This window comes from Anomaloglossus baeobatrachus, chromosome 5, assembly GCF_048569485.1.
Source record: "Anomaloglossus baeobatrachus isolate aAnoBae1 chromosome 5, aAnoBae1.hap1, whole genome shotgun sequence".
NCBI classification, from domain to species: domain Eukaryota; kingdom Metazoa; phylum Chordata; class Amphibia; order Anura; family Aromobatidae; genus Anomaloglossus; species Anomaloglossus baeobatrachus.
Genome location: NC_134357.1, coordinates 528,237,599 through 528,262,842, shown reverse-complemented (window position 1 = coordinate 528,262,842; position 25,244 = coordinate 528,237,599). Strand labels below are relative to the sequence as shown.

General features: G+C 46.0%; 1 protein-coding gene across 1 annotated transcript in view; it reads right to left on the bottom strand.

The window, feature by feature from the left end:
• LOC142312163 (uncharacterized) overlaps positions 1–25,244 on the bottom strand; it is a 196,729-nt gene that overhangs the window by 78,951 nt on the left and 92,534 nt on the right. Inside the window, exon 18 of the mRNA XM_075351065.1 lies at positions 5,566–6,626. Within this exon, the coding sequence (XP_075207180.1) occupies positions 5,566–6,626 (1,061 nt within the window). The remainder of the gene's footprint in view (positions 1–5,565; positions 6,627–25,244) is intronic.

Below are 25,244 nucleotides of genomic sequence, written 5' to 3'. Positions count from 1 at the left end.
GAAGGATCACATGGCCGAAAGCATGTGATATCTCCGGATGTTGTGAGTGTGTGAGCGTGATTGTACCGGTATGTGCAATATCGTGAGTGTGTGTGAGTGTATGCGATCGGATGTGTGAGTGTATGCGATCGGATGTGTGAGTGTCGGCAGGATGCTGCTGGGAGCGCCCACCGGAGAGCACAGGGAGGAATGATGTTAAAGCTGTGTGTGTGTGTGTGCGTGTGCTGTCTGATGTGTGTGTCGGTCAGACGCAGGGGAGCACAGCTGCTGGGAGATGACAGGGAGGAAATGATGTGGAGTATGTGTGCGTGTGAGTCAGATGTAGGGGAGCACACCTGCTGGGAGATCACATGGAGATCTGGGAACCATACAGATGCCTGGGGCTGGTAAGTATGACGATCCTGGGAAGGAGGGGGGGGGTCTGCTTTTTGTGGGGGGTAAACTTACCCCCAACCAGGTCTTCTCGAGAATAAGACACCCCCTGAAAATAAGACCTAGTGCTTTTTTCAGGGCAAAAAAAAAAATATAAGACAGTGTCTTATTTTCGGGGAAACAGGGTATGCCCTATAGTTCAGAAGAACCTGGGTAACTCAACATGCTAGAGCAGACCTGGGCAAGCGGCGGCCCGCGGGCCACATCCGGCCCGCCTACTCTCTGTGACCGGCCCGCCTGGCTCAGGGCGTCCTTGCTGGCCAGTCACTGATGAGAGCAATCTGACCTGTTGTGCGGAGCTCCAGGCTCCGGGAGGCGCGTGGTCAGATTGCCCTCATCAGTGCCCGGGCAAATGCCGGGGCCCTGGAGAGCCGGGGGGGCCCACTCGGCCTCGTCAGTTCTGGTGACCCTTGGCCAGGACCCACTCGCCTTAGTTCTGCTGTCCCCCGGGCCGAGTAGGAATCTGCAGCGCCGTCCCTTTAAGGAGCAAAGACTTCCTGGCTGAACTTAATCTGTGGGTGGAGCTACCGGCCGGCATCCTGCTCATCCCACAGATGAGAGTTGCAGTGCCAGCCAGCGACCCCCAGCACAGTGCTTCTTTCCGGCTCTGTGTGGGCCCCCTCTCCACCGTGACCTGAGCGGTATGTGCCCTCCCCACCCCCCGATTTATGGGCCCTGGTGAGCTGTATGGGCTCTTCTCCCCCCTAGGTGTATTCCCTGCAAACCCCCCCTTCCCGGTGCCGTATGTGCTGGGCCCCAGAGCCGCGTGTGTGTCTGTCTGTATGTACATATGTAGCAGAGCTATGTGTGTATGTATGTAGCAGAGCTATGTGTGTAAGTATGTAGCAGAGCAATGTGTATGTATGTATATATGTAGCAGAGCTATGTGTGTATGTATGTAGCAGAGCTATGTATGTAGCAGAGCTATGTGTGTATGTATGTAGCAGAGCTATGTCTGTATGTAGCAGAGCAATGTGTATGTATGTATATATGTAGCAGAGCTATGTGTGTATGTATGTAGCAGAGCTATGTATGTAGCAGAGCTATGTGTGTATGTATGTAGCTGTGCTATGTGTGTATGTAGCAGTGCTATGTGTGTATGTATGTAGCAGTGCTATGTGTGTATGTAGCAGTGCTATGTGTGTATGTATGTAGCAGTGCTATGTGTGTATGTAGCAGTGCTATGTGTGTATGTATGTAGCAGAGCTATGTATGTAGCAGAGCTATGTGTGTATGTATGTAGCAGAGCTATGTGTGTATGTAGCAGAGCAATGTGTATGTATGTATATATGTAGCAGAGCTATGTGTGTCTGTATGTAGCAGTGCTATGTGTGTATGTAGCAGTGCTATGTGTGTATGTATGTAGCAGAGCTATGTGTGTATGTAGCAGAGCAATGTGTATGTATGTATATATGTAGCAGAGCTATGTGTGTCTGTATGTAGCAGTGCTATGTGTGTATGTAGCAGTGCTATGTGTGTATGTATGTAGCAGTGCTATGTGTGTATGTAGCAGTGCTATGTGTGTATGTATGTAGCAGAGCTATGTATGTAGCAGAGCTATGTGTGTATGTATGTAGCAGAGCTATGTGTGTATGTATGTAGCAGAGCTATGTGTGTATGTATGTAGCAGAGCTATGTGTGTATGTATGTAGCAGAGCTATGTGTGTATGTATGTAGCAGAGCTATGTGTGTATGTATGTAGCAGAGCTATGTGTGTATGTATGTAGCAGAGCAATGTGTATGTATGTATATATGTAGCAGTGCTATGTGTCTATGTAGCAGTGCTATGTGTGTATGTAGCAGAGCTATGGGTGTAGCAGAGCTATGTGTGTCTGTATGTAGCAGTGCTATGTGTGTGTAGCAGTGCTATGTGTGTATGTATGTAGAAGAGCTATGTGTGTATGTATGTAGAAGAGCTATGTGTGTATGTATGTAGCAGTGCTATGTGTGTATGTATGTAGAAGAGCTATGTGTGTATGTATGTAGAAGAGCTATGTGTGTATGTATGTAGCAGAGCTATGTGTGTATGTATGTAGCAGAGCTATGTGTGTATGTATGTAGCAGAGCTATGTGTGTATGTATGTAGCAGAGCTATGTGTGTATGTATGTAGCAGAGCTATGTGTGTCTGTAGCAGAGCTATGTGTGTCTGTAGCAGAGCTATGTGTGTCTGTAGCAGAGCTATGTGTGTCTGTAGCAGAGCTATGTGTGTCTGTAGCAGAGCTATGTGTGTCTGTATGTATGCAGCAGAGCTGTGTGTCTGTAGGCATGTATAATGTGTATCTATGTATGTCAGTGTATATGGCTGTATAGATGTGTCCGTTCTATATGTATTTTTGTGAGTTTGTCTTTAAATATGTATGTGTACGTATGTGTGTCTGCGTGTTGATGGGGCCCACTGGGACTCTTCCGCCCGGGGCCCACAAAAACCTGGAGCCGGCCCTGACCCTCATCACACGCTGCGTGTCGGGCAGGAAACAGAGGACAGATCCTGAAGCTCCGCACAGTGTAGGCAGCGGAACGCAGGAATCTCTCCTCTGTTCCTTGCCCGACACTTTTCTCTGTGACACACGCGCGCCCTGATATCGTCAGTACGGCGCGCGTGTGTCATTTGAAAAGTTCCTGCCCGGAAGGAGAAGCTGCAGAGGCGGGGGCCGTATGGAGAGAGGCAGCGGCGGGGGCTCCTAGGAATACAGCGTCGGCGCAGCCTGGCCATGTGAAGGAGAAGCAGCTCAGCGGGGGGCTCGTACGGAGGTGTCTGAGGACGGGAACGATAAGAAGAGAGGTGAGTGGTTACTAGTAACCTGCGGGGACAATGGGGGCGGGCAGGCGGGGGGCTGGGGGAGAGGGGTAACTTTTGACAAATATTTGGGGTGTAGTGGTTTAGTATATGGGAATGTAGTTTTACAGGTGTGGTATATGGGGGGGGTGTAGTGGTGTAGTTTTATAGGTGTGTAGTGGTGTCGTATAATACAGGTGTATATAGGAGTGTAGTATAATACTACACCCCTATATACGCCTGTATTATACTACACCACTACACCCCTATATACACCTGTAATATACTACACCCCTATATACACCTGTATTATACTACACCACTACACCCCTATATACACCTGTATTATACTACACCACTACACCCCTATATACACCTGTATTATACTTCACCCCTATATACACCTGTATTATACTACACCACTACACCCCTATATACACCTGTATTATACTACACCACTACACCCCTATATACACCTGTAATATACTACACCTCTATATACACCTGTATTATACTACACCCCTATATACACCTGTATTATACTACACCACTACACCCCTATATACACCTGTATTATACTACACCCCTATATACACCTGTATTATACTACACCCCTATATACACCTGTATTATACTACACCCCTATATACACCTGTATTATACTACACCACTATATACACCTGTATTATACTACACCACTACACCCCTATATACACCTGTAATATACTACACCCCTATATACACCTGTATTATACTACACCCCTATATACACCTGTATTATACTACACCACTACACCCCTATATACACCTGCATTATACTACACCCCTATATACACCTGTATTATACTACACCCCTATATACACCTGTATTATACTACACCACTATATACACCTGTATTATACAGGTGTATATAGGGGTGTAGTAGTGTAGTATATTACAGGTGTATATAAGGGTGTAGTATATTACAGGTGTATATGGGGTGTAGTGGTGTAGTATATTACAGGTGTAGTGGTGTAGTATAATACAGGTGTAGTATATTGGAGTGTAGTATAATACAAGTGTAGTATATAGGGGTGTAGTGATGTAGTATAATACAAGTGTAGTATATAGGGGTGTAGTGATGTAGTATAATACAAGTGTAGTATATAGGGGTGTAGTGATGTAGTATAATACAAGTGTAGTATATAGGGGTGTAGTGATGTAGTATAATACAAGTGTAGTATATAGGGGTGTAGTGATGTAGTATAATACAAGTGTAGTATATAGGGGTGTAGTAATGTAGGTTATCACAGGTGTAGTATATAGTGATGTGCTGCAGTTTATTGCAGGTGTAGTATATAGTGATGTAGCATATTACAGGTGTATATAGGGGTGTAGTGATGTAATATATAGTGGTATAGTATATAGAGGTGTAGTTTATTACAGGTGTAGTGTATACTGATGTATATTACAGGTGTAGTATGTGGCGGGTGTAGTGATGTAGTATATGGGGATTGTGTGTGTATGTATACATTGTGTGTATGTGTATATATATTATACACGCACAGTATATATGCGTGTTTGTGTGTATATATATATATATATATATATATGTGTAGAACCGAGTTAATTATATTAGTCCGGCCCTCTAAAACCATCCCAATTTCTCATGCGGCCCCATGGGAAAATTAATTGCCCACCCCTGTGCTAGAGTAAAAATTAAAAAAAAATTCATTAAACTTCTTATTTCCTGTTTACACCTGAAGGGTTAAAAATTTTCCCAACAGTGGGTTTGAAGTATTTGAGGGGGTGCGGTTTTAAAAATGATATCATCTTTTGGAGGTTTCCAATATATCAGCTCTTCAAAGTCTATTTAAATCTGAACAGGTTCCTAAAGAAACAGGGTTTGTAAATTTCTTGAATTAAAATTTTAGAGATGTAAAGTAGACATATGTAAAGTGTTATTCATTGATTATTTTGTACAGCATGACTAACTGGTTTAAGAATATAAAAATTGAAAGTTTGAAAAGTGAGAAATTTTCTCCAAAATTCTGATTATAAGAATATAGGACAAAAGGAGCATCAAAACACTATATGTCCATATAGTGTACATAAAACAAAGTGAAATACTCTTGAACGATGAATATAACTTTTTATTTGATTTTCGGATAACAGATATCTATTAGTAACTTCATATTTTTAATTTTAATATAAGATCTAAATTGCGTTCTTTTTCTCATTTACTTTGTCTCGATTTTGTGTTTTCTTGTACCATTTCTCAGAAGAATGTATGGTTTCTCCCAATTTTTAGTTATTTTGGTGGTCAACAAAATATGATTTTCAAATAAAATGTTTCGCACCTTGAAGATATTATACTGGCTTCTTCCCTGTGTGAGTTGCTGCATGTTGAAAAAGATCTGAATAGAGGGTGAAACATTTCCCACATTCTGAACACAGATATGACTTTACCCCTGTATGGATTCTCTGATGTACATCAAGATATCCTTTATTTGTGAAACGTTTCCCACACTCTGAACATGAATATGGTTTCTCCCCCGTGTGACTTCTATGATGTACAACCAAAAATGATTTCCGATTAAAACATTTCCCACATTCTGAACATGAATATGGTTTATTCCCGCTGTGAGTTCTCTGATGTATAACAAGACTTGATTTCTGTGTAAAACATTTCCCACATTCTAAACATGAAAACGGCGTCTCCCCCGTGTGGCTTCTCTGATGTATAACTAGAGTATTTTTGTTTGCAAAACATTTCCCACAGTCTAAACATGAAAAAGGCTTCTCCCCTGTGTGGCTTCTCTGATGTGTAATTAGAGTAGTTTTGTTTGCAAAACATTTACCACATTCTGAACATGAATATGGCTTCTCCCCTGTGTGGCTTCTCTGATGTTTAACAAGAGTAGCTTTGTCTCCAAAACATTTCCCACATTCTGAACATGAATATGGTTTCTCCCCTGTGTGAGTTCTGTGATGTATAACAAGAACTGATTTCTGTGTAAAACATTTCCCACATTCTGAACATGAATATGGCTTCTCCCCTGTGTGAACCCTCTCATGTTTAACAAACGCTGATTTATTGCTAAGACATTTCCCACACACTGAACAACAAAATCTTTTCTCCTTTGGGGGAATTTTTTGATGTGTGACAATAGACATATTGAGGGAAATACTTTTTTCATATTCGGCACTTGAACATGGGTTCTTTGCTGTAATAGCACTTTGATATTTAACACTCTTTTTGTAATGCTTATCTTTGTCAATAGTTTGTGAGGTATCAGATGATATGTCCTGTTTAGCAGGATGATATGATAGATCTTTGCTGTGATGGGATGATGGGATGTCTGGAATTATAGCAAGGTCATTTGATTTAAAAATTGAAGATGTCAGATGTCCCACGGATCTGCTGGTATAGTCATCTGCCAAAAATAAATCCCATTGTTATTTTGGAATAAAGTAAAATCCAATTTTTATACATTCAATCAATACAAATTCCAAGTTGTATAACAAAATTCAACAAGGCATAAACAGTGAACAATCTAACATTAGACCTCAGAGTATGAACAACTAGAACATGATATTCAGGTTTTTTTTACCACTCTCCCTCCCAAATAGTGGAGTAAAAAAAACAGATTAAAACTGTTTTGTAGCCCAAACTGGAAAAAAATAAATAAATCTTCTATTCATACCACAAGAAAACAAGGACCCCACCAAGCTTCATCACTGGTGAATTCAAAATTAGAGGGTTCCACATTTCAAGTAGCTCAAAGACTATTAAATTAACCCCTTACTGTCATCCGCCGTACACTTACAAGTTGATAGTGGATGTATAGAGTGGCCTCACAGGGTGTGGGCAGAGCTCAACTATAGACAGCAACATATCTACTAAAATGATCGCACTCCAACCGGACAGTCTTCATCGTTAGTAGTTTAGTGCAACTAATAGTGAAGCATCTCTGGGTAAATAGTGTATTTGGCTTTGGAACCATTATCAATCAAATCAATTGTAGGACACAATATTTTATGTTATGTGAGTTGTTTTTTTAACATATTGGGCAGCAAGGTGGCTGAGTGGTTAGCACTGTTCACATTGGCTCAGTAGTTAGCTTTATACAAGATAGGCTCAGTGGTTAAAATTTTTGCTTTGCAGCATCAGAATCCTGCATTCAAATCTCACCAAGGACACCACCTGCAATATGTTTGCATGTTCTCCCCATGTTTGCGTGGGTTTCCTTTGCATTCACTGGTTTCATTCCCCCCTCCAAAGACATACTTGTAGAGAAATTAGGTTGTGAGCTCCAATGAGGACATTAATGTTGATGTCTGTGGAATATGATGGCACTATATAAGTAAAATAAATATATTACTTTTTATCATGGTCATCAGCTGTGGTGTCTTAACTGTAGCTCTCCGACATTTGGTAAAGGCAATGATGACTTTTTTTTTTCTTTTCAAAGCAATTTTTATTGATTTTCCATATTTTATACAAAACCATAACAAGATAAGTATGATTACAAGAGACGGGCAATCAACTGCCAGAATATGACAAAGAAAAGAGTAAAACCCCATCTTGCTAATCCAAACTTTTCTTCAATTTACAATGATATAAACTGGGTTAGAATTAGAAAGTCCAAATGTAACACATGTAAAACAAAACCCTAAACCCCCGTGTCATTCTTTAATAGTTCCAATATCGATGTCGAGCCTTGATATTTCCATGACGTCTCACCTTCGTCCTCCCCGCTAAATAAATCTCAATTTTCCCAAACTACCCTGATTTTCATTCAGAAGGTACTACTCCGTATGCCTGAAAGGTGTCACCAAATTATTTATTTCTTCCCGTGTGAAATTAATTTCTATAAAAGTTTTCCACCTCCCAAAAAACTTGTCTGCCTTATTGACTTTGTCCCTTTCTGCTTCTAATTTCTCCAACCTCAAAAGATTATGTAGTTTGCCGATGACTTCCCTTGTAGATGGAGCCTCTTCCTTTATCCAGTGCCTTAAGATGCACCTTTTAGCTATCATAGCTATGTCATGTACAATTGCAAATGTCCTTTTGTCCTTAGTATTCAGTCACCCTCTAACTCCACCCTCAAAGAAGTGAAAAATCCACACCATTAACTCTGATTTACAAAGAATTCCCCATGTTGTCTGTACTAATGTTCTGACTTGATTCTAGAACCTCTTTATTTTCCTACATTCCCACAACCCATGTAACATATCTGTTTTTTCTCTGTGGCATTTAGAACACCGGGCATGACTTTTTTTTTAAAGACCACTAGGGAGCTGAAGACTTGCAAAGGCGGTCTAATTATTATTATTATTTATTATTATTATTATTATTATTATTATTATTAATAATAATAATTTTTATTTCTATAGCGCCAAAATATTCTGCAGCACTTTACAATTCAGAGGGGACATATAAAGAAAATATCAGACATTACAGAATAACACAATTCAGGAAATACCGAGAGGAGTGCGGGACCTGCTCACAAGCTTACAGTTTATGAGGAAATAGGGGAGGTCCAAAAGGTGAATGGTACAAAGTGCTTGTATTATCTGATACGGCTATCAGTATAAGAAATAGGGGATTCATATATTGCTGCATGAAGGCGGTCACCAGCCAGTATGTCTACAAGTACAGATACAGAGTGCTATTAAGTGCATGAAGGGTGTAAATATATGATACAAGGGACCCGATTTGGAAGAAACTTTTGTAGAGGCAAAATGGGAATAACTATATAAGTGAGGTGAGGAGATAGGACAGTCTAAGGAAATGTGTTTTTAGGGCACGTTTAAAACTGTGGGTATTGAGAGTTATTCAAATTGTCCTGTGTAGTGCATTTCAGAGAATTGGTGCAGCTCGCAAGAAGTCTTGGTGACGCGAGTGGGATGTTTGGATTATTGAGCATGTCAGCCTTAGGTCATTAGTGGAATGGAAGACACAGATAGGGTCAGGGTCGGACTGGAGTGTCTGGGGCTCACCAGAGGAATTGACTCCAAGGGCCCACCCTACAGCAATATGCAAATACCTGTTGGCCGTTATAGTGGACCGTCGACTGTGAAACACAGATGTTCCTGCACATCTCCTGTGCACAATAACTGATGTACAATTACTGTAGTTTGCAGTAATATTGAGGTCACTGTAGAGTCCACAAAAGATAGAACCAAAAAATGCATTCTCCTAATTATTAATACTGTGAAAAAATGCAAGATGTAGTTTGCTGCAAGTCAGTATTGTGACTGCAAATAAAGGAGTGTTAAAGATACTCTCACCTGGAACCTAGAATGCCGCAGCGGCAGTACACACACACACACACACACACACACACACACACACACACACACACGCTAACTCAGTCACAGGCTGGTGTGCCTGTGCTGCTGGAATAAGCAGCTATCAGGCAAGGAGAAGGTGCGAGGTAAGAGAGGAAGGGGTGCAGCTTTGTCAAGGGCCAGATAGTTTTACTACATGGTTCTCATTTGTAACCATGGTTCTCATGGTTACATGGTTCTCATTTAACTGGAATATTTTCAGCCATACAGTTAGTCCTTGCGAAAGGTTGTGTCCAGTATTAGAGACGAACGGGGGTGTCAACTGACACTGTTTTGTGTTTTTTAAGTATTTTTTTATGAGTGTTTTTTGACTTGTGCAGATTTTCAATATGGATTTAATAAAGATTTTTGACATGACCTATTTACGGTGTGCTGATCCGATAATATAGTATGCTTTTCTTTTCTTGTACATTTTAATATGAGAGGTGAAGTCTGCAGGTCCTGCGCGCACTTCATTTTGTGCAGGCCTGAGGACTCCTGCAGTGCAAGGACCTTTGGTGAGTCACATGACTGATGTCACCAAAGGTCATTCTGCAACTGTGGAAACTGCAGAGATCGCACAGAATTTGATCCGGACCTTTTAATATTGAAAATATGTCAATGATCTCTTAAGATGTGGCAGATGAATGCTAGAGAACAATAATAAATTATTTTTATTAGTCGATTTACAGTGGAGATCAGTTAGTAGGATATTACAATCTTTTATAACCACAGTATCTCAAAAACTAATTTTTTGTAAATCACAATTCATACTGAATTTTAACTCCAACCACATTGTGTTGATGTCATGAACAAATATCTCCACGGCTCGAATGTCATACCTCCAAATACAAAAAATGGCGCAAATTTATTGACGATATTTATATAGCCCAATATTTCTAATTCATCATAGGACTATAGGCATTAATATGATATACACTTTATAGGTGCTATCCAGTGCCTCACTCCTCATTGCTCCATGTTCTGTGGTAGTGTGGCACCCCAGTGGTCATGGGAGCCACAGTGGCGTTGTTCTCCTCACCGGAGGGCAATGCTATGCCTGGAAGCAGCAGGGAGACCTCTATGCCAGGTACAATCACACACACAACACTTCCTAATTCAGGCCAGAAGGGGGAGCTCAAGTCCTGTTTGGGGCGAGCTTCCCTGTGCTTTCTGGGCTGGGGAGGGGTTAGAAAAAGTGAAACAGGAAGAGAGAACTCAGAACTTTGGTAGCAGTGAAAGAGAACAGTCGCTGTTAGAGAGCTGTCTCAAGCTTTCCATGATCGAGCGCTGAATCAGGACACCGGGGTCCTCGACTGTCGGGTACTAACGGCCCAGCAGTAAACCTGGAGGGCAGGAGGTTCCACGCCGCCTGGCCCAACAGAGACTCCCAAGGCACAGTAGCATAATAGAGCCCGGGGCCGCAGGAGTACTGGCGGGCCCCATGCCTGGCTCACGCTACCCACCACATGGGACAAGGCAAATTGCACCTAAGAAGAGGGACGCTGTGCTGCTCAAGGCCACAGCGATCAACATTCAGAGCGCACTAAAGGAGGCTTACAACATACCTGGCAGAGAAGGGACTTCTCACTGCTTCCTTGTTGACCGGACCACTGTATCCTGGGACTATAACAACTGACCAGTAAAAGGTAAAAGGAAACTACCAGCCTGTGTCATCCCGGTACTGTCGGCATCCTCAGCCCTGCTTCCCAGTGTACAACACCATAGACTACCAGCCCATCATCCTCCCCGGGGCCCGCTCCACCTGTGGGGAGCAGAACCACCTTTGCTGCCACTACCATCCGCCCCGGAGGACAGCGACAGCAACAGCGGCTAATTCCTGGCCGCGTACCGCAGGTGGCGTCACAAGACAAACCCTCTACCATCACCCTTCCCTTCTTCTTTATTGTACTCCTCGGGGTCACAAAACCGGGCAAGAGCCACCAGTGACATCCCCAGACCTGACATCACCAGGCCCGGTGACGAGTAAAGTTAACCCCTTGCCCCATGGGTGCTACATTAGTCTGTATTTATAGATTTTTGGGTTGTTTGTTCTCTTTGATATTAGCGCATTTGCTTTTTAATATCTAATAAAGTATAATGCTTTAGAAGGTATATTTCTGTGAACCAATTTTTAATTATTTATACCAGGGGTGGGGAACCTTTTTACTGCCGGGGGCCATTTGGAATTTCCTACTAACCTTTGGGGGCCGCACAAAATTATCAACTTGAAAACTACCCTGTTATATTTGGTCAAACGATTAATTAACTCACCCCTACAGTTGTGGCTGGAGCTGCTTCTCTTTGGTGCGGCTGTGTTGTTTGGTGATATTGATCATCTTGGTTCTCACAGCTGCTTTTCCAGGTTTGTCTCGGTATGGAGATGCTGTGGGCTTATACATCACAGGAGACGCTGGGGCGCATAAATTACAGGAGACACTGGGAGTACACATCACATGAGGGGCTGGGGCATATACGTCACTAGGGGGGCATGGACAGCCCTGGCGGTGGCACAGACATGACTGGGGACAAGTACAACACTAGGTTGCAGCACAGACAGAGCACTGGGTGGCAGAACGGACAGAGCACTGGGTGGCAGCACGGACAGAGCACTGGGTGGCAGCACGGACAGAGCACTGGGTGGCAGCACGGGCAGAGCACTTGGTGGCAGCACGGGCAGAGCACTGGGTGGCAGCACGGACAGAGCACTGGGTGGCAGCACGGACAGAGCACTGGGTGGCAGCACGGACAGAGCACTGGGTGGCAGCACGGGCAGAGCACTTGGTGGCAGCACGGACAGAGCACTGGGTGGCAGCACGGGCAGAGCACTTGGTGGCAGCACGGGCAGAGCACTGGGTGGCAGCACGGGCAGAGCACTGGGTGGCAGCATGGGCAGAGCACTGGGTGGCAGCACGGGCAGAGCACTGGGTGGCAGCACACTGCACAAGGGGGTACACAGCACTGAGCGGGAGGGGGGGGCAGCGATGTGTTGAGCACTCACAGTACTGGAGTGGGGGAGGAGTCACACACACAGCACAGCACAGGCCCGGCAGGCCGGTAATCTGCTGCAGCTATTCTGTGACATTATCGCAGCATGCTGCTTACCCCGCCCACCAGAACACACTAGCACAGGCCGGGGTTAAGCCTAGAATGTATGGGCTGCAGTCAGGTCCTGGAAGTCAGGATCTGGGTAGAGCCCATACATTTTAGCATCTACCCTCAGGTAATAAGGCAGTGGGATTTAAAGGGCCAGCAGCCGGGAAAGCGCGGCTGCCGCCAGAGCACAGAGGTCCCCGGGAATGTGCCCGGGGGCAGCATAAAAAGTTGCCACGGGCCGCATAAGGCCCGCGGGCCGGAGGTTCCCCACCCCTGATTTATACTGTAATATGTAACTGAACTCAGTCAGTGAATTGCTAGAGATAGGATCGAGAACATCATGGAATTATTGAAGTGGAGTCACCACTAGAGATGAGCGAACCTTTAGAAGTTCGGTTCGGCAGGTACAGTCAAACTTTAGATAAAGTTCAGTGTGTGACTCTGACTTGACTCAAACCTCAATGGAAAACAGTAATTGGGCAGTTTGTGCCTCCACACACATGCTACCAGCCATAAGCAGAACACTTCCAGGGCAGGTGGGCAGAGTTTTTCAATTTTTCAATTTTTTTTTGTGTGCACACTACATCTGATCACACTGATTTTACCCCCAGTGTGAGCCACTCAAACACTACACGCAGCTCGCACAGGGCTGAGCATCACTCATACCCAAGCAAAGCGTTGCTCGCTTGAGTGGTGTGTTCTCGTAACTCACTCGAACTTTGAACCCGAACTCTGTTTTTTTTTTATTGTAGTCTGTGTTCAAACCCAAACTCCGAACATCAGGTTCACTCATCTTTAGTCATCACAACCATCAAACGCACACAGCTCAGAGATATATCATGGCATTAATGTAGCATTTTTGTGTCATTTATCACAAACCTCTTTGATGTTAGTCGAAACTTTTTTCTGTAAAACTGAAAAGTCAGGATGAAGGGACTCTGCTGTTACTGTACAGAAATTCACACTTGGCTCTAACCGCACATAGAATGGTGCCTGTTTCATAAAAATGATTTTTGACCAGAAAGACTGGACTTGGTCTTATAGGGACACTAACAGAAGACTCAGCAGCACAGAAGAGAGAGAATTGCAGAAATAATGAAGTGTCTTGTGCAGACAAAGGATTTAGCTAAACAGATTCAAGTTCAAGAATCAAGTGAGTCCACCTCTAAGGTGTTGCTATATTCACAGAACAGGTTATACCTTCTTATATTGTACTTGTCAGCTTTTCCTTCTTATCGACTAGAGAAAATAGACCATAAAGTCCAAGTATAGGAAACTACTGTGATACTGAGCTTCCTTCATCAAGGTATGTTATTGTACTGACAAAAGATCAATAAAAAACAGCACATAAAACATCCAGTAAAGCCCAATTTGCGTTTCACCACTGTGACTTTATCTGGGGCTTGGCTAGATTTGAACTCCACCTCAAATTTATAATAACCATTGGTGTCCATCTCAAAAACAAACATAAGATTTTTTTGTATATAAAAATATGCACTAAATGACATCTCTTTGTATTCTGTTTGAACACAAATACCAGACAGTAGAATAAAAATGTATCAATGAATAGAGAGAGCGTATCTGAACAGTAAAGTTTGGTGTTCGTACCAAACAAGGACTTTAGTAAAAGGTCAGTGTTCAAGTTTGGAGTTTGCATGCTTACCATATACAAACCACTTGAGTGAGCATCGCTCGGCCCAGCGCGCACCGCTTGTAGTGTTTGAATGGCTCACATTGTGGGTAAAATCAGCATTATCGGATGTAGTCTGCACAAAAAAAAAAAAAAGAAAAACTCACCCTCCCCTGGAAGTCTTCTGCATATGGCTGGCCGTATGTTGGCCGAGAGCCGAACTGACTATTCAGTGAGTTTCAATGTTGTTCAGGACAAATCCGGGTCCCAACTAGAACTTTTTCTAAAGTCCAGCTGAACCCAAAGTTCAATGGGTCCACTCATCTCTAGCAATAGAAACAAGACAAATTCTGTACAACGGCAAAGTAGTTACAAAAATACAACATTTATTAACACTTAATCAAAATGGTAACAAGCAAGACATAATTTAATAAAAATTTAGTGTAGAGGAACTTATTTTGGACAACCCCCGAAAGAAGGATAACATCGAAACCTATAGGTTGGGGTTTCTTGGATTCTTGCTCCACGAGTTAGGTAAATAACATATACAATTATTTTCATCTAAGTCTGGTGGTTTTTGTATATTTGGCTGTATCTGTTTCTCAGCCTTTTCTCCGGTTTACTATTTGCGACGCTATTCTGTATGTATAAGTTTGCTATAGATATGCAATAGCCGCTTTATACATAGAACTTACATTATTTTGGAGACTTGGTTTTGTGAGTTTTTTGGCAACAAACACTATTTCCCTAGTCTATACAAATTATAACCAATGTTTTTCTGCTGATTTGTGGAGAGAGGTTGCCACCTGCTGGTTCTCCAAAATAAGTTCCTCTACACGAAGTTTGTATTAAATTTTGTCTTGCTTGTTACCATTTTGAATAAGTGTTAATAAATTTTGTATTTTTGTAACTATTTTGCCGTTGTACAGAAATGTTCTTGTTTCTATTCTATTTTCTGTATATGGCTTGCTCCATGTACAAATTATGGCACGGATTATCCCTCCGGGTATGTTGTATGTTCTAAGTATTCATCTCTATCAATGAATAGAGGTGAACGGACCAGTTGAAGTTCGGTTCAGCCAGACTTTAGAAAAAGTTCTGCTTAGGAGCCGGACTTGACATGAACTTCATTTGAAGTCACTGATTGGTAGTTTGGCTCATCGCCCATATGCAGCCAGCTATAAACAGAACACTTCCAGAAGCGGGTGGGTGGTATTTTTCTCCATAATTTTTGTTTGGTGCACACTACATCTGATAACGCTGTTGTTACTCCCAGTATGAGCCGTTTATACACTGTAAGCGGCTCGCACAGGGCCGAACACAGCATTCCCGAGCACCCGAAGTCTGTTTTTAGGTAACGAACACCGAACTACGGGTTCGCGCATTTCTATCAAAGAATAATAACAATCTAACAATTATTATACCAATGTGAAATTTGGCTTGTAAGGAACCTAATCAAATGAAAAAAAAGTAGCATGGTTAAATCATGAAAAAAAATTCAAAAAATCTAAACGCTTGATAAAGTTTTGTATTGCGTGTTTTATAGATTTTTTTTGTCATTGTTAGATTAAAATGTATTCAGCTATGTTCTTAATCTGCGCAAGGCGCTACGTTATTTCAGCACTTTACTTTTGGGAGTTTGAACAGCTTTCTTTTCATTTTTTTGCTGCGATTTGGGAGACAGAGATTTCCTTGGACAGATCCCTCTGGTTAGGTTTTCTAGAGAAGGGATAAGGAAGATTTAACCAAAAAATTGCCAGGATTCTAGAAATGCAATACCCTTTGCTTTCTCTTAGAGGCACATCATATGGATAATATTTTTCTTCAAATTATTTTGTAAGTTATCAGCACTTTCTACATATGCTATCATTTGGCTTTAGAGATCTGGACAAATAAGGATCAACATCTTCTAATGCCAGGAGTTAGGAAGGATTCTAGAAAGAGCTGTAACTTCTGGACGGAAAATTAATTCTAATGCCTCAAGTGTGGTGCCCCTGAGGCTTAAGTTTCCACAGGGTACTGCACCTCACCAGAGGTGCGGTATGCATCCCAGGTAAGGAGGAGGTCATTGCCAGTAAACAACCACAATCCACCACCATACACAGTTAAAGGAGTTGTCCGACATAAACTCAAAAATTTTTTGGTAAGCTAATCTGTGCTGTATTGTTATATAAAACACCCCTACATTGTTATTTTTTGTTTTCTAACTTTTGTTCCTCTTGAATTATCCCTTTATTCTCTGCAGCTCTTTGTTTACATTCAGCTCCAGCAAACTGACCTCTTCCTGTGCTAAACCCCACAGTCAGAGCTGCCACCGCCCGGCCTCACTGTCCAGCCTCGCCCTCTGCTAGCCCTCTGCACACACATTCCCTGTCAGTATTCTGCTCCAGCACCTGACCTGTTATCACTCTTGCATTGGAAATAACAGCCCCATATCGGGCTCTGCACCCCACACCACATAGGGCTCTGCACCCCACACACACATAGGGCTCTGCACCCCACACACACATAGGGCTCTGCACCCCACACACACATAGGGCTCTGCACCCCACACACACATAGGGCTCTGCACCCCACACACACATCGGTTTCTGCACCCCACACACACATAGGGCTCTGCATCCCACACACACATCGGGCTCTGCACCCCACACACACATCGGGCTCTGCACCCCACACACACATTGGGTTCTGCATCCCACACACACATCGGGCTCTGCACCCCACACACACATCGGGCTCTGCACCCCACACACACATCGGGCTCTGCACCCCACACATACATAGGGCTATGCACCCAGGGCCGGCGCCAGCACCCGGAAAACCCTGTCAAAAGCCGGGGCCCACTCGCGGTGTCAGGAGTGGCGCACCGCTACTCAGGGGGGCCCGGTGGCCGCGCTGTCACTGCCCCCCCGCCGAGGATCGTGTTTTCAATTGTATTGGCATCGCAGGTGCCGATACAATTCAGAGCAATGATGAGAGAGTGAGCGGCGCGCTCCCTCTCTTATCATTCTCCCCGCTGTAACTGTCGGCGTTCTGACAGCTCTGCAGCAGAGCGCGGTGACGTCATCACTGTGCGCCTGCTGAGAGGTCAGAGCGAGCGACAGCAATGGACGCGCCGTGGAGACCGTATCAGTGGGGGAACGAGGAGAAGAATTAATCACTGTAAACTACATGAGGGTGCCTACTGCTATCTGGCTCTGCACTGTGTTGTATACAGGCTGTGCTATATTATATAGCACAGCTTGTATATAGCACAGTGCAGAGCCACATATCAATAGGCAGCCTCATGTAGCATACAGCTTGTATATAGCCTATATACAAGCTGTATGCTACATGAGGGTGCCTATTGCTATCTGGCTCTGCACTGTGCTATATACAGGCTGTGCTATATACAAGCTGTATGCTACATGAGGGTGCCTATTACTATCTGGCTCTGCACTGTGCTATATACAGGCTGTGCTATATACAAGCTGTATGCTACATGAGGGTGCCTACTTGCCTACTGCATTCTGGCTCTGCACTGTGCTATATACAGGCTGTGCTATACACAAGCTGTATGCTACATGAGGGTACCTATTGCTATCTGGCTCTGCACTGTGCTATATACAGGCTGTGCTATATACAAGCTGTATGCTACATGAGGGTTACATGAGGGTGCCTATTGCTATCTGGCTCTGCACTGTGCTATATACAGGCTGTGCTATATACAAGCTGTATGCTACATGAGGGTGCCTATTGCTATCTGGCTCTGCACTGTGCTATATACAGGCTGTGGTACCGTGTTTTTCCAAAAATAAGACCTCCCCCCAAAATAAGCCCTAGCAGGGATTTTCAGCATTTTCGGAGAAAGGCTTAAATATAAGCCCTCCCCCGAAAATAAGCCATAGTCGCGGATCAATAATGAAGTGTCCATGCAGCTAAAAAAGATACAGATACTGCAGGACACTTCATTATAGACAGCGGCACCCGGCAATTACACTCACCCGACACTGAGCGGCAGGACCTGCAGTGATCACACACTTGCACATGTGGCGCCCCTGACTTGGTCAGGCACCACAGAGTATTGCACCCATGCGGGAGCAATGCTTCCAGGTAATCTCCAAAGGCCAGGATGAGGTGCACACACAAACATATAGTGACCAGGCCTCCCACATCACCAGAGGGGACCCTTGGGTAGCCAGAAGGGGTTAACTTTCAATTCCCAGCTAGGGGTGTGTTCAGGGGCTGGTTGCTAGGAAGCAGGGCAGAGAGAGAGAGGAAGTGAGGGAGTCGAGAGGAAGAAGTTGAAGTGTATGGAGGGGGAGCAGGGAAGCTCCCGTGCAGACAGGTCCTGAGGAGTGCTGTAGCTGAAAGCGGAGGAGAACGGAGTACTGTGGGTCGGCCTGAAGAGCATCCAGAGAAAGAGGGGTGGCTGAGTACGGAGATCCCAGTATCCGAGCACACAAGGGGAACTAGGTCCCCAGAACAGGCAGCAGATCATCCAGAGCTGCTTAACCTACAGGTTGGGGGGGTACTTCATGCCCTCACCACGACTACACAGAGCTTGAGCCAAGCAGCACACCAGGCCCATAAGGGGACAGGGCCAGAAGCCATCCCACCAAGGCCACGCTGCCGGCAGACGAGCCAGAGAGAGGGGAGCAGGGTGGTAACAGCTTCCCTGGAGGGGTCCTACCACGCTTAAAGCAAAGGATCCTCCTAAAACAGAAAGAGTGCAAGGAAGGCGAGTGGACAGCTACCCTCAGAACGGCCTCCTGGAATTCCTGGTTCCACCTGGTTATCACAGTGTCGCCCGGGCATCTCACCGTGACCTCCAAACAGTGAGTAAACACGTTAAAAGACTTCTTGGACTGTGTTTGAGTCATTCTGCGACTTGTGGTACTACAAACCCACACCGGGCCCTGGGGCTTGCCTCACTCTCAGGAGGCTACTATATCCGACTGCACCCACCATCAGCCCCAGGCGTCCCCTAACCTGCAGTGGCGGTCCCCACTGACCGCAATACTGAGAGTGGCGTCACGATCAAAACTGAAGATTCCCTACCTGTGACCAGCACCAGCTACGTGGAGTCCCTGAAGGTATGCACCGATACAACACCTGTGGGGCTTCACAACTTCTGGCGTCACGAACAGGATTTGGACTAGACCTGTTCAGACAGGTGACCGTGTGCCTCAGAGGTCCGACCGCAAAAATTGAACCGCCGCCATATTGCCATCTTCAAAAGCGCGCGCTGCAGCCCGCGCGAGGGAGAAGAGCACCGCCCACGAAGAGGTGTGGCCGCCCCAGAACCCCCACAATTCGGAGAGCGTTCTGACCCAGGAAGTGGAAAGGGGGCGCGGGGATTTTTGAAGAAAAATGGACGCTGCAGGAGGTAATGCCCCTGGTCAGGGCGACGCAGCCCAAGCGATGCCAGCCCCCGTCGCGCTGGACGCAGCAGCGCCTGGTGCCGGTGCCGCGGTCGCAGCCGCGCCGGCTGAAATCTCCCCCATAATGCCAGTTTCCTTGCTGTATGTCCCAGGAGCACAATGGCTGCCCCAATACGCCGGTAAAATAGACACGCTGACCGGGTTTAAGAAGAAGATCAGCACCCTGCTAGACATGCACGCGATGACTGGTAAGCAGAGGGCCGCTGTGGTGCTGGGACAATTGACTGAGGCAGCAGAATTGGAAGCTGAGTCCTGGACCAATGATGACCGGAGCTCTGTTGAGACCATCTTTGCCAAACTAGCAGCTGCTTTTGAACACCGCACAGAGGGAGAGCTGAGGACGGACTTCTATAACTGCCGTCAGAAGCCCCAAGATAGTATAAGAGACTATGCCCTCAGGCTGCAGGCTGCACTACGGGCTCTCAAGCTGGTGGACCCTGTCAGTGATCAGGAAGGAAACCGGATGATGAAGGAACAATTCTTGCGGGGCCTGCGCTCTCCTGAGGATGGGAAGCAGATGAAGCTGTGGTCCCTGGAACACCCTGACGTGGACTTTGCCATTCTGAAAGACAGGGCAGTGAAAGCACTCCAACCTCCTGTGGACACAGACCCCGTCGCACCAGCATGGCCTGCCAGTTCCACGGCTGCAGGAGCGGAATCCTCCTCGCAGTCCCTGGTAACTGCAAAAGGACTCAACGCGTCAGCAGAGACCATAAATACACTATCCTCCCAGGTGCAACAGCTCACTAAGGACGTCGCACAAATCCTGAAAGCAATGCAGTTGCCCTCAGAGACCAAAGTCCCTCATCGGATCCTGCTAGCTGACAACCCAGAGGACGTCCCTTGGATGCGGAGGAGAAGAGGTCCCCCAACCCGAGGCAGGAGCAGTGATCGCTATGACTCATCTGGACAACCCATCTGTCGTCGTTGCCAGGAGGCAGGACACTATGCAAGGGCCTGTCCTTTAAACGAGCCAAACCTGGGGCCGGGGGCCAGTCCTCAGGATTAAGAAGATCAGGCCCAGGTCGCTGCTGTGATCAGTACATGGGTGGACGTCCTGTCCTGTCCATTGTCCTGGACGGGATCCCTACCCCGGCATTATTGGACACCGGCTCTCAGGTCACCACGATCCCGTATGTCCTTTATCGTAGGTTTTGGTCGGACGACGATCTCCGACCACCGGACCCCTCCCTCACCATCTATGCTGCCAACGGACAACCTATAGACCAGATCGGGGTCAAAGAGGTAACCATAAAGGTGGGAAGGCAGGAAATGAAGGGACAAGGACTGATTGTTGTGGACACTGATATTAGAGAAAGGAACCCGCAAATGATTTTAGGCACTAATGTCATAGAAAATTGCCTAGGGGAAGTGTTGTTGTTGCTTCACCAGATTGTTGAAGGTGCTGACGGCAGGTCGCAAAGAGCCTTGCAAAAGGAGATCCGAATCATTCTGAGGAAGCAACAGGTAAAACAGACTGGCGGTGAGATTGGTAGTGTACGGGTGATGGATGCTAACCCCATTGTGATACCCCCACGGAGTGAAATGATGATGTGGTGTAGAGCAGCGGTAGGTCTCAGAGGACAAGATTACCAGGCTGTACTAGAGCCCACTCATTCGGACCACTGGCCCACGATTCTGACAGCCAGGGGGGTAGTTGATGTACACAAGGGACGAGTGCCTGTACGAGTGTTGAACTGTGGGGAGGAGGAAGCCAGACTACCAAGGTACGCTACCATAGCCAAACTGTTTACATGCTCAGATGACGCCATAACACCTGTAGGTCCCCTGACACAAGCTGACTCAAAAGAGGGCGAGACCTCCCAAAAGCAGTTAGAGGACTGGTGCCAGAAACTACACGTGGGGACTGACTCTACACCCGACTACCAGAAACATGGGGTTTACAGGGTCGTGCAGGAATACGAGCAGGTCTTTAGTAAGAACCCACTAGACTTTGGTAGGATCAAAGGGGTGCAACATCACATACCCACAGGCAGTCATCCTCCCATTAAGGAAAGACATAGGCCTATTCCACCAGCCCATTACCAGCGCACAAAGGACATGCTGAAGGACATGAAGGAGGCAGGAGTCATAATGGACAGTTGCAGCCCCTGGGCAGCTCCCCTGGTCCTGGTAAGAAAGAAGGATGGCACGATGAGGATGTGTGTGGATTACAGACGGATAAATCAGATAACACACAAGGATGCCTACCCTTTGCCAAGGATAGAGGAATCCCTCGCTGCCTTGAAAGCCTCTAACTACTTTTCTACCCTAGATCTTACTAGTGGCTACTGGCAAGTATCTGTAGCAGAAGAAGATCGGGAGAAGACGGCCTTCACCACCCCAATGGGCCTCTGTGAGTTCAACAGCATGCCATTTGGACTCTGCAATGCCCCCGGGACCTTCCAGAGGCTTATGGAATGCTGCCTAGGGCACCTCAACTTTGAAACCGTCCTGCTCTACCTGGATGATGTCATCGTGTACTCCAAGACCTATGAGGACCACCTGAAACACCTGGCTGAAGTCTTTGAAGCACTATCCCGATATGGAATGAAGTTGAAACCATCCAAGTGCCATCTACTGAAGCCAAAGGTCCAGTACCTAGGTCACGTGGTCAGTGCAGAAGGAGTAGCACCGGACCCAGAGAAGGTCACAGTCATCCAGGAATGGCCCACACCTACTACCGTCCGGGAGGTACGTCAGTTCCTTGGCTTGGTAGGCTACTACAGAAGGTTCATCAAGGGCTACACGAAAATGGCAGCGCCTTTGCAAGAGCTCCTGGTAGGCCACCCAAAGAAGAGAGGAAAGATCTCCGGCCCGCCATTTCACTGGGGAGAAGCAGAAGAACACTCCTTCAGACAAATGAAAGGGGCCTTGACGGGTGAAGAGATCCTAGCCTACCCTGACTACGGTCTGCCATTCGTACTGTACACCGATGCCAGTAATGTGGGACTGGGAGCAGTGCTTTCACAGGTGCAGGGAGGCAAAGAGCGTGTGATTGCTTACGCCAGCAGGAAGCTCAGGCCTACCGAAAGAAACCCAGAGAATTATAGCTCATTCAAGCTAGAGTTCCTGGCCATGGTATGGGCTATCACAGAGCGGTTCAAGCACTACCTGGCAGCCACCAAATTCACTGTCTTCACGGACAACAACCCCCTGACCCACTTGGATACTGCTAAATTGGGTGCCATGGAGCAGCGTTGGGTAGCCCGACTGGCGAATTATGACTTTACTGTCAGGTATCGAGCTGGCCGCAAGAACGGCAACGCAGATGCTCTGTCCAGGATGCCTCACCTAGCAGACGAGGGTGAAGATGAAGATGATCTTGAAGAGATTGAGCTGCCAGCGTTCCATCGCCATGGAGCAAAACAGTGTCGGCAGTCGCGTGCCAACCGCCAAGAGGTGACCCTGAACCCACTACCTCACTACAACTGGAAGGAGACCCAGGAAAATGATCCAGCGGTAGGCTTGGTAAAGAAACTGATCAGCCAGCCTGGCGCCAGCCTTGACAAAGGAGCCCCACCTGAGGCACAGTACCTATGGAAGGAGAGGGGTCGATTATTCATCTATCAAGACAAACTTTACAGGAGCATCATTGACCCGAGGACGCATGAGAAGGTGTGGCAAGTGATTGTACCACAGAAGGATACGAGGATGGTGCTAGAAGCCTATCACAATGGTGCAGGCCACTTTGGTTGGAAGAAACTGGAGGCCCTACTTAAAGTAAGATTCTACTGGGTGGGCATGAGATCTGCCCTAGAGAAGTGGTGTCGAAACTGCGGGCCTTGCAATCTTAGAAGAAAAGACCAGCACCGCCAGAGAGCACCACTCCAGCCCATCCAAACTAAACGGCCCCTGGAGATCGTGGCCCTGGACCATGTAAAGTTGGCACCCAGCAGACAAGGCTACAACTACGCTCTCACTATGGTTGACCACTACTCCAGATTCCTGGTGGTAGTACCAGTCAAGGACTTGACAGGTCAAACTGCAGCCAAAGCTTTCCAGACACACTTCTGTCGACCACATGGCTATCCAGATCAAGTGCTCACTGACCAAGGACCAGCCTTTGAAGCTGAAGTGTTTAAGGAGTTTTGTAACCTATACGGCTGCCAGAAGATCCGTACTACGCCTTACCATCCTCAGACCAATGGCATGTGTGAGAAGATGAACCACATCATTCTCGATCTTCTGAAGACGCTCCCATTGGAGGAACGAAGTCAGTGGCCAGAAAAACTACCCGATCTAGTGGACATGTATAACAACATCCCTGTGAGTTCCACGAACTGCACACCGGCATACCTGATGAGGGCCAGACCAGGGAGATTGCCAGTAGATCTGGAAATGGGAGTTGAGACCCCTGAAGACCATCAACAAGGTGCTGATTGGGATTCCAACCGCCAAGCCCAATACAAGAAAGTACAAGAGTGTGTGGAGCGAAGCCTGACTCAGCAGCGTGAGAAACAAGAAAAGGCCTACAATCGAAAAGCACCTGCTGTTCCTTTGATGCCAGGAGATATAGTTCTCAAGGGAAAGAGAAGGCGTCATAAACTTGACAATCATTGGGAAGAAGAACCCTACACCGTATTACCATCAACGCTTAGCAATGAAAAGACATGCCTTATCAGCAAAGACGGAGGAAAAACAACAGCTGTCGTTTCTAGAGATCGCCTAAAGAAATGTCCTGAACAACTAAGAATCCCTGAAGAAATTCCCAACCCTTTGCCAGTTCAAGAACCAAAAGAAAGGATGATCCATACTGCGCTTGGAGATTTTCCAGCAAGTTGGCCTCAATACAATGGAGCAGTTGTTATTCCAGTCATTACATTCACTCAATCTAGAGAAGTAAGAGACCTAGAAGCACCTGTTCAGAACCTAGAAGTGCCAAATGTAGCTGAAGCAGAAAACCACGCATTGGTATCAGTACCCAGTACACCCATTATTCACATTGAGACACATACATCGGGTGGGAGGACACAACCTCAGACAGATGACAGTATAGTACTGCGTAGATCAACCCGCAGCAACTTTGGTCAGCTCCCATTACGCTATAGAGAAAGTACAGTTTAGTTCAAAGTGACGGTTTGAAAGGTAATGTTTAACCTGTTTATAGTTAAGTAACGTTTAAGTGAAATGTGCCCACAAGGACTATTGTGAGACCTCTTTAAAATGTTTTCTTTGCACTAGTTCACGTGCACTTTAAAAAATGGACCACCGGTTATGAACTGGCTTTAACCACAAACTTTTGCATTGTAAAAAGTTACCTCCTTGGTATCAACCACAGAGTTTGCCTGTTGAGGGGCATGGCTCTGCACCAACAAGGGGGCACGCCTGTTTATGGGGCCTGCCCTCCAACACTCGGAAGCGGGTACGCCTGTTTATGGGGCCTACCTTACACCACTCTCCTCAGGAGAGGAAGATTGGAGGAAAGGTCTGGGGAATGTGATGGCCCAGCCCTGGTCACCAAAAGGACCGGCGACCTACCTCCTGGAGGTTTTTGGGTGGGGTTCGGACATGTGGGTGGTTGGTAGTGGAATGGTACCTGGTATGTTTAAATGTAAATAATTGCC